At 44.7% G+C, this 17,600-nt stretch overlaps 1 protein-coding gene across 1 annotated transcript in view; it reads left to right on the forward strand.

Moving 5' to 3' along the window:
• The window catches only part of rabgap1l (RAB GTPase activating protein 1-like), a 188,120-nt gene that overhangs the window by 129,158 nt on the left and 41,362 nt on the right, over positions 1–17,600 (forward strand). Inside the window, exon 20 of the mRNA XM_080430953.1 lies at positions 14,748–14,876. Within this exon, the coding sequence (XP_080287079.1) occupies positions 14,748–14,876 (129 nt within the window). The remainder of the gene's footprint in view (positions 1–14,747; positions 14,877–17,600) is intronic.

Here is a 17,600-nt window from a genome sequence, read left to right on the forward strand (position 1 = left end):
GCTGGCTCAGGGTGGAAGACAGGGTTAAACAACTAAAAATGGGACTGGCCTTCAAAATTGTAAATGCAAATTTGCCCGATATGCCCCCTATTCCCGCATATCTGAGTAAATACCTCCAAAAGGTTAGCGACACCCACAGTCACAATACCAGAGGGAGCGTTAACAACAATTTGGTACCACCCACCCATAAATCAAACATGGGCAAATTCTCCTTCTACAGCACTGCCACCCAGGATTGGAATAGTCTAACTCCATCCCTCAAAAAATGCAGTTCGCTGGGCTCATTTAAAAGAGCCTTAAAAAATCACCTTTCAGGAGGCCAAAGGAGGAGGTAGTACCATTTTCCCGTTAGACAGCAGACCCCCCCCCCCCCCTGTTCTTGTACATATTTTTTTCCCCCCTCTTTTTTATTTTTTTGTTGTACATAGTGTTATTTTTTTTGCTGTTTATTTTGTAATGATATTTGAACTGTGGTGCCACTATATATGCCTATGAATTAAATACCAAGGCCCTCATTGGAAACAAGTCCGCAAGGACTTTTATGAACGGACCTGTTAGACAAAGTATTTTAAATGTAACTGTGCTGTTTTACATTTTTTGCCTAATAAAATATTCAATCAATCAAAAAAAAACTCTTTGCACTCCACCTCACCCCCTAGCGCTCACCTCTTTGCACTCCACCTCGCCCCCTAGCGCTCACCTATTTGCACTCCACCTCGCCCCCTAGCGCTCACCTCTTTGCACTCCACCTCACCCCCTAGCGCTCACCTATTTGCACTCCACCTCGCCCCCTAGCGCTCACCTCTTTGCACTCCACCTCGCCCCCTAGCGCTCACCTCTTTGCACTCCACCTCGCCCCCTAGCGCTCACCTCTTTGCACTCCACCTCGCCCCCTAGCGCTCACCTCTTTGCACTCCACCTCGCCCCCTAGCGCTCACCTCTTTGCACTCCACCTCACCCCCTAGCGCTCACCTCTTTGCACTCCACCTCGCCCCCTAGCGCTCACCTCTTTGCACTCCACCTCGCCCCCTAGCGCTCACCTCTTTGCACTCCACCTCGCCCCCTAGCGCTCACCTCTTTGCACTCCACCTCGCCCCCTAGCGCTCACCTCTTTGCACTCCACCTCGCCCCCTAGCGCTCACCTCTTTGCACTCCACCTCGCCCCCTAGCGCTCACCTCTTTGCACTCCACCTCGCCCCCTAGCGCTCACCTCTTTGCACTCCACCTCACCCCCTAGCGCTCACCTCTTTGCACTCCACCTCACCCCCTAGCGCTCACCCACCCGTCCGTGACGATGTAGTGTTTACCTGGCATCCTAAGTTACTTTGAAGCAAAGTTTTTCTTTAAGGTTTCTTTGGCTATTCAAAAATATCAGATATATATACGAGCTTGTAGATCGGCTATTAAAAAAAAAAAAAAAATCTTGAAAATGTGTGCAAATCTTTGATTATATATATATATACATTTTTAACTAAAATCTTTGTTTCTGGGGGTCCCTGGAACAAAATATTTTGAGATGGGGGGGGGGGGGGGGGGGTCCGCGGACAAATACATGGACAAGGAAAACACAAAAAAAACACAAGGAAATACAACAGCAGTGTTTGACCCCTCATTTCGATGGGAAATAATATCTAACTCTACTTGTAGTTTTCTGATAGATGCTTTTTCAGGCCAATTTTGTAAGAAACCAGTTTCCAGATTCAAGTCCTTTAATGGATGATGTCAGGACATGATTCAACATTACGGTGGCAGAGCAAAGGGATACATGCCTACAGTACATTGTAATAGTTGTAATCACACAGCCAGTAGTCTGAATGCTAACAACAGTTATTGTATCATGAACACAATATTGTGAATGATCTTATTGTAGTGTTTGCAGCAATGCAATCAATAATGGTGTAGCTCTCAGAGCCTATTCACTATTATGACATAATAATGAAGTGTGTCGTATCCACCACAGTGGTGGACTTTAGAAACTCTAATCGCTATAGTCTGATATCAGATCTGTCTTATATCTAAGGATTGACCCAGTGGTTTTTATCAGATCTGTAAGTAGTGGGATGGACCCAATGGTTTGATCAGAGTAGTGGTCTAGAGGTCCTGTTAGGATATAAAACCAGCAGTACTAGAGGTCCTGGTAGGATATAAAACCAGCAGTACTAGAGGTCCTGGTAGGATATAAAACCAGCAGTACTAGAGGTCCTGGTAGGAGATAAAACGAGTAGTACTAGAGGTCCTGGTAGGATATAAAACCAACAGTACTAGAGGTCCGGGTAGAGATAAAACCAGCAGTACTAGAGGTCCTGGTAGGATATAAAACCAACAGTACTAGAGGTCCTGGTAGGAGATAATACCAACAGTACTAGAGGTCCTGGTAGGATATAAAACCAGCAGTACCTAGAGGTCCTGGTAGGATATAAACCCAGCAGTACTAGAGGTCCTGGTAGGATATAAAACCAGCAGTACTAGAGGTCCTGGTAGGATATAAACCCAGCAGTACTAGAGGTCCTGGTAGGATATAAAACCAGCAGTACCTAGAGGTCCTGGTAGGATATAAACCCAGCAGTACTAGAGGTCCTGGTAGGATATAAAACCAGCAGTACTAGAGGTCCTGGTAGGATATAAAACCAACAGTACTAGAGGTCCTGGTAGGATATAAAACCAACAGTACTAGAGGTCCTGGTAGGATAGAAACCCAGCAGTACTAGAGGTCCTGGTAGGAGATAAAACCAGCAGTACTAGAGGTCCTGGTAGGATATAAAACCAACAGTACTAGAGGTCCTGGTAGGAGATAAAACCAGCAGTACTAGAGGTCCTGGTAGGATAGAAAACCAACAGTACTAGAGGTCCTGGTAGGATATAAAACCAACAGTACTAGAGGTCCTGGTAGGATAGAAACCCAGCAGTACTAGAGGTCCTGGTAGGATAGAAACCCAGCAGTACTAGAGGTCCTGGTAGGATAGAAAACCAACAGTACTAGAGGTCCTGGTAGGAGATAAAACCAGCAGTACTAGAGGTCCTGGTAGGATAGAAAACCAACAGTACTAGAGGTCCTGGTAGGAAATAAAACCAACAGTACTAGAGGTCCTGGTAGGATAGAAACCCAGCAGTACTAGAGGTCCTGGTAGGATATAAAACCAACAGTACTAGAGGTCCTGGTAGGATATAAAACCAACAGTACTAGAGGTCCTGGTAGGAGATAAAACGAGTAGTACTAGAGGTCCTGGTAGGAGATAAAACCAGCAGTACTAGAGGTCCTGGTAGGATAGAAACCCAGCAGTACTAGAGGTCCTGGTAGGAGATAAAACCAGCATTATATAGAGTTTTCTGATGTGAGAGACTTACATTACACTGTGTGGTTCCCAATGTGAACAAACATAGAATCCTGTACTAGCTGAAAGGTGTTTTTAAGAAGTGCTTATGTGATATGCTCTGTGGCTAAAGAACAGCTCAAAATAAAAGAATATTATTAATACAGCATTAACCGGTCAAATGGGACCACATGGTAACGTACGTGATATCCATGAATGCACAGGGTCAAACATGATATGATGATATCATATAAAATCACCCAGTCAGGGGCATAATGCATTTATTTATTTGGTAAATCCTTATATTAAGGTGGGGTCTATAATGCACTATAACCACATTTATAATGCATTTTTATGCACTTATAAGGCATTATAACGTTTATAAATGTTTATTATGATTATGCACACACAAGTATTATAACTTATAACAATGTAATTTAGTGCTGGTCATAATGCATTATAAACAGCATATTGGGGGTCGGCGGCCCAGATACATGTAATTTTGGGGGTCCTTGACATAGAAAGGTTAACCACTGATATAGAAACATACGTTTTTGAGAAAACTGCTAGGATTTAGAAGACATTTGTAGAATCCCCAGAAGCAAAGATTTGAGTTACAAATGTTTGCTTTAAATATATATATATATATATATATATATATATATATATATATATATATATATATATATATATATATATATATATATATATATATATATATATATATAAAATAGCCAAAGAAATATAAAATTGATACACAGATGCTTTCCCGGTCTTAATGGGTTAACAAGCCTTTTATGTGACTGATATCTTACTAATACAGATATATGAAATATCACTAGAACCTCTATACCGTCTGTCTCAAAGACATAGAAATAGAGGTGTCTCTCTTAACCACTGAACCACTCTATACTGGCGTCTTTTCTGTGTTCTGTTATTGTGGGGAAAGCTTTCCCTGAAAATAGCAGGTCGACAAGCTCACAACGTGAGCCGTTTTTCTGCGAAAGCTTTCCCCGCAATAAGGATGCCGGGGTTTAAGGGGTTAAACCCTATATATATATATATATATATATATAACTGGAGTCCCCCAGGGCTCTATGCTAGGCCCCCTACTGTTTTCGTCTCTACACTTAAAAGCTTTGTTGAAAATGGCACAATTGTGCGCTTGTAGGTATAGGCTATTTTGGCCTGATGTTCGCCCCCAGAATAGGGATGCTACGGTTCATGTGGTTAAAAAAAACGACGTTGCGTGATAAAAGCAGAGGTGTGTGTGTGTGTGTGTGTGTGTGTGTGTGTGTGTGTGTGTGTGTGTGTGTGTGTGTGTGTGTGTGTGTGTGTGTGTTGCTGTAGGAACAGAGAAACAGATTAAAGGATGCGAGCTGAGAGGAGGGGGGGGGGGGTTCCACTGCTTGTTTCTCATTGGCTAATCATGACATCATTCTCCTAGGAGGCTTCCTCTATCCTCCACCCCCCTCTCCTCTCCTCTTCTCTTCCCCCCTCGCATCTCTATCCCTCTCTCTGCCCCCGCTCACCTCTTCTCTCTCTCTCTCTCTCTCGTGTGCCCCCTCTCTCCTTCTCTATACCTCTCTCTACCTCCTCTCTCTCTCTCTCTCTCTCTCTCCGTGTGCCCCCTCTCTCCTTCTCTTTACCTCTCTCTACCTCCCTCCCTCTCTCTCTCTCATCCCTCCCTCCACCTCTCTCTCTCTCTCTCTCTCTCTCTCTCTCTCTCTCATCTCTCTCTCTCTCTCTCTCTCTCGTGTGCCCCCTCTCTCCTTCTCTATACCTCTCTCTACCTCCCCCCTCTCTCTCTCTCTCTCTCTCTCTCTCTCTCTCTCTCTCTCTCTCTCTCTCTCTCTCTCTCTCTCTCGTGTGCCCCCTCTCTCCTTCTCTATACCTCTCTCTACCCCCTCCCTCTCTCTCTCTCCATCCCTCCCTCCACCTCTCTCTCTCTCTCTCTCTCTCTCTCTCTCTCTCTATCGCTCTCTATCGCTCTCTATCTCTCTCTCTCTCTCTCTCTCTCTCTCTCTCTCTCTCTCTCTCTCTCTCTCTCTCTCTCTCTCTCTCTCGTGTGCCCCCTCTCTCCTTCTCTATACCTCTCTCTACCCCCTCCCTCTCTCTCTCTCCATCCCTCCCTCCACCTCTCTCTCTCTCTCTCTCTCTCTCTCTCTCCTGCCCAGTCTCCATGCAGAAGCATCTGCTGGTGTTAGTGTGTTGTGGGCGTGTGTCGTGGGTGGGGAGGGGGCCGCGTGTTTATTCCTCCAACATCATCACCCATCTCTCCTCCCTCATCCTCCTCTTCTTCTCCTCCTCTCCTCCTTCTCTCCATCCCCGCCACGTGTTTCCGCGTCTCTCTCTCTCTCTCTCCTATTCTCTCTCCATCTCATGTGCGTGTGCGTGCTTGGTGAGAGAGCGAGAGAGAGAGCGCTCGGTCGCCCCAGCGCGCAGAGACGGAGCCGCCCCTGCTAGCCGCTAACCGCTAGCATCACACTCCCTCCACTGGGAAGAGGGAGAGAGAGAGAGAGAGAGCACATTGTTTGGATTTTTCCGCTTGGCTTGGACTGTCCAGCAGACACACACACACACACACACACACACACACACACGCACACGCACACGCACACGCACACACAGAAGGAAAGCAGTGGTTTGTGGGAGTAGATGGCGTGCTGGGAACCAGTGATGGAGTTGAACTGGATGAACCGGACTCACTGGAACTGCTGTGTGGAAACACCGACTCTACTGCTGTCGTAGCACTGGACACTGGAAGAGAACTGATCCACGCACACACACACACACACACACACACACACACACACACCAGGAAACACACACACACGCATACACATGCGTGTGCGTGCGCACGTTAGTGGAGTTGTGTTTTTTATTCACACCGAGGAAAGTTAAGAAGGGAGTGGACATCGTTCATCTGACCAACAGCAGCCTTTATCTTGAAGTACCAGAGAAGAGAATATTTTGGCACGCACGCACGCACGCACATCACTGCTTATCTTCATCAAGCTCTGACTCACCCAGCATAGCGTGCACTCGGCTGTAAACACACACATACTATCACACACACACACACACACACACACACACTCACACACACATCATTCTCTGCCCTAAGGTAACGTGCTGTAGCACAACTATGGTAACAAGCTATATATTCACCCTGTGAAGAAGAAGAAGAAGCACCCAGCAGCAAGAATCTGATTGGACGTCGTTCCAGAACTAGTTTTTTTTTTCATCATCATGATCCCATTGGAACCACCTCGCCACCTCTCCTCTGGGCCCTGACCCACCGCCTGAGAACCGGGCGCTTTCGGAGGACGTTTCAGAGCCGAAGCCGAAGCTGAAGCTGAATCCAGACAGTCTGTTGTTCTGTCGCTGCCTGCTTTGACGTGTGTGTCAGAGGAGGACGGATGAGGGAGATGTAGAAACGGTGGAATACTATTGGTCCGTTTGTCCCTCTCTTTAAAAAAAAAAAAGAAAACAGCCCCCGCGTGGCAGGGCTGTATTCTTTAAAATACATGTTTGGGGGGGTTTCCTGCCTTTATTTGATAGTACAGTGGATATATTGACAGGGAAACGAGGACATAGTCGGGGATTAACACGAAGCAGCAAAGGTCCCGCCGGGCTTTTGGGAAATCGAACCCTCTGCATCAGAGCCTATATATATATATATATATATATATATATATGGTACGCGCCTCAACCACTCGGCCACCGGCGAGGAGGGGGGCGGCGGGGTGAGGATGAGGAGGGAGGCCGCGGCGTCGGGGGGGGAGGTAGCGAAGAGGAGGCGGTTATGAGGGAAGGAGGAGCGTCGTGCCGGGTTCCTGTGACACTGTAACTTCATTAAGACGGCCTCCACCCACCCTCTGACAGCGGTCCCTCCACATCCCCCCCCCACCCCTCCCCTTCTCCACCCATCACCTCTAAAAGGGACCCCATACCTTATCAGTTGGGGCGGTCCATAACTGAATGGGTAGAGAGCCCCCCCCCCCCCCCCCAGGCAATGTGTTGAGCAAGGCACTTAACCCCTAACTGCTCCCCTAACTCCCCTGGGCTCACTTGAGGAGCACTCAGCTGAGGGTTAAAGCTGATAACCCAATCCCCCCCCGTGGGAATGAAACGGCTCCAATTTATTTGATCGATTTTTATTTACCTCACCGCACGACCCCCCCCCGCGCGCTCAGCTGGAGATCGTTGTTGTCTGGGGATCAAGAGTCAGACTCAAACCTGTTCCGCCTGTGATTATAATAATAAGCTCTGAGACCTGAGATCCAGCTCTTTTGAACCCGGGATCAGCTCCAGACTGTTCTGTTCCTGGGATCCTAACTGTGTTGTGCTGGTGTTCCTGGGATCCTAACTGTGTTGTGCTGGTTCCTGGGATCCTAACTGTGTTGTGTTGGTGTTGTCGTTGTTATTGGGCCGACCCCCAGACTCTCCAGGTGGGTTTGTGAAGCGGTGGACCCCCATGTCGAGGTGACGTCGTAGACGTTTTTTTTCTCTCTCTCGGTCGTTATGAACACGAACTCGCCTCAGGAAGCCCGTGTCCTCGGGTCGTCGGGCCGCCGGAGTCCCGCCGGAGTCCCGCCGGAGTCCCACGCCGCCCGGGCCCCGCCCAGTCCCCCTCCGCCCTCCCCCCCTCCGTGCCCGCTCAAGGCCCCCCCTGTGCCCGCCCTGGTGGCGACGACGGGGGAGAGGGAGGAGGAGGAGGGCGGCGGGGACGGATTAGGAGGCCAGGTGGAGACGGAGAGGCAGGCGGCGGCTCGCGAGGGCGGCGGAGAGCCGCCGACGCCCGACTCTGTGTGCAGGGTGGTGGAGCTGCTGGGCATGGGGCACCGCCTCTTTGTCCCTAGGCTGCTGGCGGTGAGACGGAGGGGTGGAGACTACTACTCACGTTTTTTTTACTTGAGTAGAAGTATCGATACTTTAACCCATTAAGACCTGAGAAGATTCTAGAAATTTATTCTAAATCCTAAAAAAAAATTGAAAAAAAAAACCACACATTTTTTTTCCCTCGATTTTTCAAAAATAGCAGATCTACAAGTTCATAGCGCGGCACCGAGTGCCGCGCTATGAGCTTGTATATCTGCTATTTTTGAATAGCCTAAAGAAATCTAAAGTGACACAGATGCGTTCCAGGTATCAATGGGCTAACGTAGAAATACTCTGTTGCAAGTGAAAGTCTGGAATTCAAAATGCAAAAGAGTAAAAGTACAAAAGTATTGGCATCAAAATGTACCGAAAGTAAAGGTACTCATTATGCAGAATGTCCCATTTCAAGTTTTCAATTGTATACAAACTTTTTTTGAAAATGGCAGATCTACAAGCTCACAATGCGTGGCATAAATGTACTTAGTTACTTTACACCACTAGAGACAGGAGGGGGGACCATGCAGGATGGATGGAGAGAGTGTTTTTGTTGACGATTAATTGTCGTACTAATAATTGCAATTAACGATTTAAATTGGTGTTTTTTGGGGCTTTGAACATACATTTCTGTTTGCCTTTTTAAGGCTTCGTAAACAAATAACTTAAATATACAAAGAAATAGCTTAGAAATAGCCGATCTACAAGCTTGCAATGTGTCGCGACACGTTGTGAGCTTGTAGATCTTCTATTTCGTGAAAATGTTTGAAAATGTACGAAAATCTTTTTCAACATGCAAACGATGATGCAACTAGAAAAAGTGCTCCTCGGAGCACAGGTCTCCGCCAGGTCAGGTAGGCTATTGTGGCCTCCTGGTGGCGCTATAATAGGCCAATGTGAAAAGGGTGCCATTTCTTCTTAGGCCTTGCACGACAATCCGACACTGACTGCATTCATGATTTGAGGCATTTTGTTAAAAACATTTGTTTTGCTAAATTAGACCTGCTGGTGGCGCTATAACAGGCCAATGTTAAAAGGGTGGCATTTGTTCCTCAACATAGTGTGAATGTGCGTACAAAGTTTGACCGCAATTGGACGGTGCGTTCATGATTTGCGGAATTTTGTTCAAAACAAGCCAATAATGCAAACTTTAGATGTCAATCTTAGCCAAAAGGATGGAATATGAAAAATCAAACACATCTGTCTTGATCACATGACTATAGAGATCATGTGTTACATGTGATCATGTGATTTGCGTGAAATTTGGATAAAATTGGAAGGAGTAGTATAAAATAATGTGTTTAACATAAGTCGGCCTCCTGGTGGCGTTTTAAAAGGCAAACGTAAAAAATGCAGGGCAAAGGTTTTTCCTTGACCTCTAGGGAGTGTGCATACAAAGTTTTACACAGATCGGTGCAGTTATAGGTCAAAACACGAATCGGCCTGTTATAGCGCCACCATGAGGCTGATTTGAACATTTTCAAATGGTATTTCTTCCTCTGCCTAATGGGAACGTGTGTGCAAAATTTCAGGGAAATTGCATGCTGTGTTCATGATGTGAAGCATTTTGTTCAAAACGGAGCACTCCTGCAAACTTTGGAAGACATTTTTAGCCAATCAGGATGGAATATGAAAAATCTGTGATCGTTCTTTGTCATTCGCTTCCATCTACGTAAACCATTTGTACCAAACAACACTTTTGAACAGTTTAAAAAATGGTGGTTCTCATCATGGGTCCTTGCTTGGGGGGGGGGGTCCAGGGGGGTCCCCAACTAAATGACCGATAGTTAATATTCACCATTGTTACATGTACAAGTAAATACAACTAGAGAACGTACGAGGAAGTCTGATTCAACTGTAAAGTAATTCTGGAACAAAAAATACTATTTCGGTCCAAATCATGTCTTAACAGTAGAAGTGTTCTTAAATTGGGGTTCCAGAAATAAAGGTCATATCAAATTGGGGGTCCTTGAAATTAAAGAGAAAGGTATTTCAGTGTTGTTAGACTATATTCATTATCAACCCAGTCAACACACTAGTACTTCTAGTCTACTCCAATGTAGCGCAAGATGATTTTCTTTTGCCATTATAATGTAATATAATGTGTGCTTTTTTGCCCTTCTTTTTTTGACAATGATGGATTACGTGGATGGAACTAGGCGTGAAAAATACAGGTGGTATTATTTAACCCATTCAATCCGGGAAAGCATATACTCTGTCATTTTAGATTTTTAGCTATAACCATTATGGGAGGGAGAGGGCGGCAGTGGCTCAGGGGTAGAGTGGCCGGGTAGAGTGAACTGGAAACCGCGAGGCTCCCAGTTCGATCCCGGGCTGGGGGGCTCCCCCGAGTTAGTGTCGAAGTGTCCTTGAGCAAGACGCTGAACCCCTAATTGCTCCCGATGAGCAGGTTGGTGCCTTGCATGGTTTCCTCCGCCATCGGTGTATATGAATGTGTGTGTGAATGGGTGAATGGCACAATCAATGTAAAGCGCTTTGGATAAAAGCGCTATATAAATGCACCATTTACAATTATTTTATACTTTGGGCTATTCAGAAATAGCAGATCTGCATTTTGTTTTTGAAAAATCGTGAAAATGTGTGCAAATCTCTTCTTTTTTTTTAAGCGAACATTTGTAACTTTAAATCTTTGCTTCTGTGGATTCTACAAATGTCTTCTAAATCCTAACATTTTAATATAACATCAGCAACTTTTTTCATGTCAAGGACCCCCAAAATTATATGTATTTGTCACCCGGGCCCCCCGGTTGCATTAACCGATGCAAGACTACAGACAGACTCGCACTCTCATACAGTGCAGCAGTGCATTTACACCCCTACACTGGCTTAATCCATAGACAACACTGGATATAAAGATAGTGTGTCAGCATGTATGTCGTGATGCATTGCTGTGGTATCGCAGTGTTTTGGCTACTTGGCAGTTTTGTCGCGTTTTGTTACATTATCGATCCGTGGTCTCGATGACAACTGGTGCACCAGTAAGCCACAGGGTGGCGCTAAAAGGATTCACATTGTTGGTGAGAATCACAGGGGCAGACAGTGCAAATAGTACAGTGGTTCTCAAAGTGTGGTCCAGGGACCCTCAGGGGTTCTGTTGAGGGGGGATCCAAATGGACCGTTACAGGTCTGTAACTCTGAGAGTGTACTAATGGATCCAAATGGACGCTTACAGGTCTGTACTGTAGCTCTGAGAGTGTACAAATGGAACCAAATGGACGCTTACAGGTCTGTACTGTAGCTCTGAGAGTGTACAAATGGAACCAAATGGACCCTTACAGGTCTGTACTGTAGCTCTGAGAGTGTACTAATGGAACCAAATGGACGCTTACAGGTCTGTACTGTAGCTCTGAGAGTGTACAAATGGAACCAAATGGACCCTTACAGGTCTGTACTGTAGCTCTGAGAGTGTACTAATGGAACCAAATGGACCCTTACAGGTCTGTACTGTAGCTCTGAGAGTGTACTAATGGAACCAAATCCATTTGTACACTCTCAGAGCTACGGTGGTCCTTAAAATTGGTGGTCCTCAAAAATTAAAACGCTTGACAACCACTGCAGCAGTGTAACATGATGCATCGACAATAGAACATGCATATCAGTGCATTTACCATTGGATTATTCTGAAGTCATGTGAAAGCATGTACAGTACACATACAAAAGCATTGGCATCAAAATCTACTTACTCTACCATAAGTATGGTACTGTAGCTGAGTGGTTAGTGAGCCCGCCTAGGGAGCCAGAGGCCCTGGTTGCCCCAGGTACGATTCCAGGCCACGCCAGCATATGTGTCGATGAAATTAAATTTGTCCCTGAGCAAGACTCTTAACCCCTAATTGCTCACAGGCCCTCATTGGAAACAAGCCCGCAAGGACTTTCATGAACGTCCTGTTAAAAGGAATTATCCTATTGTGAAATATGAAAATATGAAACACACACACACAGGGTCCGGGACCCCTTGGGGGTCCTCAGAGTAACTACAGGGGGGGCCGTTACATCTTTTTTTACATGAACCACTTGAACCCTAGCATCCCTATTCTGAGGGGAACAACCAAAGATAGCGCAAGGCGTTGTCTTGTGAGCTTGTAGATCGGCTATTTTCGGCAAAGAGGTTTGGTGTAGAGGGAAACGGAGAAAATCAAGTACTAAGCATTGAATTTTTAAGTGGTAAAATGTCTGAAATTAACAAAAAAAACATGAATTTACACATAGATAGTCAATGAAGCTATCTATGAAATCTATGAAAAACGTTTGATCTGCAACACAATTCTATACAATATGTAGTGGGGGTCCCTGCTTCATCTGTCTCTCAGCTAAGGGGTCCTTGGCCTGAAAAACGTTGAAGACCCGTGCTCTACAGTGCTTGCAGAGAAAAATTATAATTAGGGGGTCCGCGGAGGTACTGCAGGGGGTCCGCGAAATTGGAGTTTGACTAAACAATATTTTCTTTGAAAAAAAATAACTTTTTTTTTTCTTTTTTTTCCCCAAAATGTCAAATTGTCTTTAAACATAACATGAATCCATAGCAAACAGATAAATGGAGGCACAATGCACAATAACATGGTATGTTTAGACATATTTTGTAGAGAATTCTTATTTTGCACACCTACTGGGGCAGGTGCGTATAGGAGCAGGCAATATAAAACACAATTGTATACATAAATATACAATATATGTGGTAGCCCCCCTACCCTACGAGGTAGGGGGTCCCTGCTCCATCTCCCCATCAGTTTGGGGGTCCCTGGCCTGAAAAGGTTGAAGACCCCTGCTGTAGATAGATAGAGTACAGGGCAGCAGGTTTTCACCTTTCAGATAGTTGTGCTTCATGCACCTTCATCAAGCCTGTCACTGTGTCCTGTTGGCATAACTATTTGACATGTAGACAACTTTGAAAAAAGTCCAGTGTGTGATTTCAGATGGGATAACACGGCTGATTTAGCTTTCACATTGTAATCTCCGTCGCTCGTATGTGTTCGTTTAGGAGTTTTTCATTTGTTGTCCGTTATCTTTAGTCGGTTTAACGTTTTGATCAGATACGCTGCTTCCGTTTCATAATCAAACACTAAGCGCTACTGTCAAGGCACATTACATCATTTCCTGTTGCCTCTTAACCCATTGAGACCTGAAGCCGATTCTACATGTCTCCTAAATCTCAACAGTATTCTGAAAAACGTATGTTTCTATATCAGTGGTGCTCAACCTTTTTCATGTCAAGGACCCCCAAAATTATATGTATTTGGCCGCGGACCCCCATCAAAATATTTTGTTCCAGGGACCCCCAGAAGCAAAGATTTGAGTTAAAAATGTTCGCTTTAAAAATATATATATTCAAAGATTTGCACACATTTTCACAATTTTTCAAAAATAGCAGATCTACAAGCTCGTAGCGCGGCACTCGGTGCCGCGCTATGAGCTTGTATATCTGCTATTTTTGAATAGCCAAAAGTGTAAAATAATGCTTTTTTGCTCAAATCTAAAAATGAGTTCTAGGTCTCAATGGGTTAATACAAACGTTCACGACTACTCCTAAGTAAAGAAAAGTCCCTCCTCTCTAGCGATTTGATTGGTCGGGCCAACCGGAGGGGTGACATTGACACGTGTCACAAACAAAGATGAGACGTGTTTATCTTGTAGCGCACATGAAACGCACCGCACGTCTCATGACACGCGTGACTTCACCAAGCCGTTGAAAACTACTGAAAACAACACGCAGCCACGTTCCAAAAAGACTTGACTTGGTATTCAAACTGAAAGCAACTTTCTACAGAGGTGCTCCTCTCAAAGTTTACGCCACATCCTGTGACCACAGCCTGCAAGCACAGGAGACAGTTACACCACATCCAGTGACCACAACCTGATAGCTGCATTACTCCCAACTGTTAGACCAAGTCGAGCTTCCTGCTCTTCCTTCCTCCTTCCATATTTCTAGATAGATAGACTTTATTAACCCATTAAAACCAGGAACGCATCTGTGTAACCACTTTAACCATTATTTTATACATTGGCTATTCAAAAATAGCAGATCTACAAGCTCATAGCGCAGCGCAGCGCACTGATTATAGCAACAAAAGTTTTTTTTCAAAAAACTGTTCGGATTTAGAAGACATTTGTAGAATCCCCAGAAACAAAGATTTGAGTTACAAATGTTCAGATATAATGTGCAGATATACAAGCACATGGCGCGGCACCAAGTGCCGCGCTATGAGATTGTATATCTGCTATTTTTGAAAAATTGTCAAAATGTTTAAATCTTTGAAAAGATTTTTTTTTTAAAGCAAATATTTTTTGCTCAAATCTTTGCTTCTGGGGGATCCCTGGAACAACATATTTTGAGATGGGGGGTCCGTGGCCAAATACATATAAAGGTTGTGAACCACTGATTATAGCAACATAGTGCAGATCTACAAGCTCATAGCGCGGCACGCGGTGCTGCAATATATAGACAGACAGTTAGACCGTGTAGAAGAGACAGACGGCTGAGAGGGAGAGACACATGTTGGGTAACTTCCATTAAAAGTGATTCTTCTCTCCTCTCCTCAGACCTCTAAAGAGGATCTCCTCCAGGCTGATTTTGAAGGAGCGTTGAAGTTCTTCAGGGTTCAGCTTCCTAAACGTTACAGGGCAGCAGAGAACGCTCGCCGCCTCATGGAACAAGCCTGCAGTATTAAGGTACACACACATATACACACACACACACACACACTCTCATTATGTGTATATGTGCGGCCTCCTGGCTGTAAGCCGAAGTGTCCTTGAGCAAGACGCCGAAGTGCTCCCGATGTGCAGGTTGGTGCTTTGCATGGTTTCCTCCACCGTCAGTGTGTGAATGTAAAACGCTTTGGAAAAATGCACAAAAAATATGAATGGATAAATACATTAGCGACTGAAGCTATATAGAATGTACAATACATCATGCAGCTGAATGATGACCAAAGTAGTAGTAGTAAAGCGGTACATTTTATGAGGTGTACTATGGCAGAAATTGTCACATTTATGCAAAGAGATGCTCCAAACATTCTGTTGGTGAGCACGTAATTACAGGTTACAGACAGTAGGGGTCATTTTTCACAACTTTGATAGCTTTGATAGAGGAGGATGGGGAGAAAAATTGTGTGTGTGTGTTTCCAGTCCTAGGTCCCCTCCTGCTTTTCCCTCTACACTAAATACCTCTACATAAATTATCCTCAGTGGAACGGTTTGACCAGTTTGTAGATCTGCTATTTCTGAATGGTCGCTCTAGAATACGGACGCTAGGGTTCATGTGGTTAAAAGAGAGTGATAGAGAGAGATTGTGAATCTTCCACCCATCTCTCTCTCTCCCTCCCTACAGGATATCCTGTCTTGTGTAATGACTGTTTATCTCAGTCTGTCATTCTGTAACTAACTGAACCGCTTTTGCAATGGCAGCAAGAGTAGAACACACTGTGACACGCCTTATAGATCACACACACACACACACACACACACACACACACACACACACACACACACACACACACACACACTCACACTCACACTCACACACACTGAGGGAGAGATGGAGCGAGAGATGAAAAGGGAGGGAGAGAGAACACTGTTCCTGAGATGATAGAGAGAGAGAGGAAGGGGAGGAGAGGGGGGGAGGGCGAGACCAACAGACCAGGAGAGAGAGAGAGAGAGAGAGAGAGAGAGAGAGAGAGAGAGGGAGAGACGAGTGAGAGAGAGCAGTTGAAGGTGAGGTGAAGGTGTAGAACAGGTAAGCATGACTCAGCAAAATGAAAGCCTTGCATTCTTGACCTGCTTTCTGAAAGAGATAGAGAATGACCTGCTGTTGGACGAGAGACATTCACATACAGTACACACACACACACACACACACACATACACGCACACACACACACACACGCACACACACACACACACACACACACACACACACACACACACACACACCCCCGTTCACATGTTTTTGTTACTTAGGATTCTTTTCTTGACCACAATGTTAAGAATGTAATTTAGATAGCATGTTATTTAAACAGATGCTAGGTTCTTGTTTCTCGTGTGCCTGGTATGCTATAGTTTCAATGCACAGGTTATTATTTAGATACAGTAGTGTATTGTTTAGACAAATGCTAGGTTCTTGGTTTACCTGGGATCCTATTTTACTGAGGCATATACTGTCTCTCTGCATTCTATGCATTTGATTACCTTACTTATTGTAAGTCGCTCTGGATAAGAGTGTCTTCTAAATTGGAATAGTACTTTCACACACACACACACACGCACGCACGCAAACAAGACAGACAGAGAGACATGCAGGCAGACAGATTGATTTAAGTTTAATTTCATCATCTCACCTCTTCATTTCTCTGTGTTACTCACACTAACAGTGTGTGTGTGTGTGTGTGTGTGTGTGTGTGTGTGTGTGTGTGTGTGTGTGTAGACAGGGTGGAGGTTGCGTGTGTTTGTTTTGACTTTAACGGATCATTCTCAGGATGAGGACATACCTGACCATACTGGACTGTTGCATGCTGGGTACAGGATAGAGATGGAGTGTTTTTAGAGAGGCTCTTGACCTAACACTTCACCGGTCTAGCAGTGTGTTGGACTGTTCTCATGTGACAAAACAGTAAGCCACAAGAGGCCGTGGTTTATCATGGGTTTTAGAACGGCTAGGAGTCGTACTGAGGCACGAAGCAGAGTGGAGTGTGCTTCTGATCCTCTTAGCCGTGGTGAAATCACCAGTGATGGAAAAAGTACTCCCAATGTGTTTTACTTAAGTAAAAGTATCAATACTGCAATGTAGAAATATATGTTGCAAGCAGAAGTCCCTTATTAAAAAATCGGCATCAAAATGTACTTAAAGTACCAAAAGTAAAAGTACTCATTGTGCGGAATGTCCCATTTTCACAAGTTGAAAATGTGTAACAAATCTTTTGAAAATAGCAGATCTACAAGCTCACAATGCGTCGCATCGCGACATATTTTCAAATGGCCGAAATATATATAGGGCTGAAGTGGTTAGTGTGTTTTGTAATAATAATCAAAATCTACAAAGTAACTACAAACTAAAGTTTTCATATAATTTTTGTGGAGTTAAAGTCTGGGACCTGGCTAAGATATGTATGCACTTCATTTAGGAGAGAATATCTCAACTGTTCTTGGCTAATATGACCCCAAGGAACAACTTAGGAACTGTGACTAATTCTCTATCCGGGGCGAAATACCCGAAAATGACCACGCCCTTTTAAAAATGACCACATCCTGTGTGCTACTTCCAACATAGCTATATATTCTAAACCGTTTGTGCTACAGATATCCTGAGGTGCTCAAAATGTTCAGAAAACCCATGTCTAGAGGTGCATTAATGTTTAACATTTCTAATTAGATTTTTTATGAGAAAACGGCCAAAAA

Source organism: Gymnoscopelus braueri (genome assembly GCF_963280865.1).
Source record: "Gymnoscopelus braueri genome assembly, chromosome: 6".
Classification (NCBI taxonomy): domain Eukaryota; kingdom Metazoa; phylum Chordata; class Actinopteri; order Myctophiformes; family Myctophidae; genus Gymnoscopelus; species Gymnoscopelus braueri.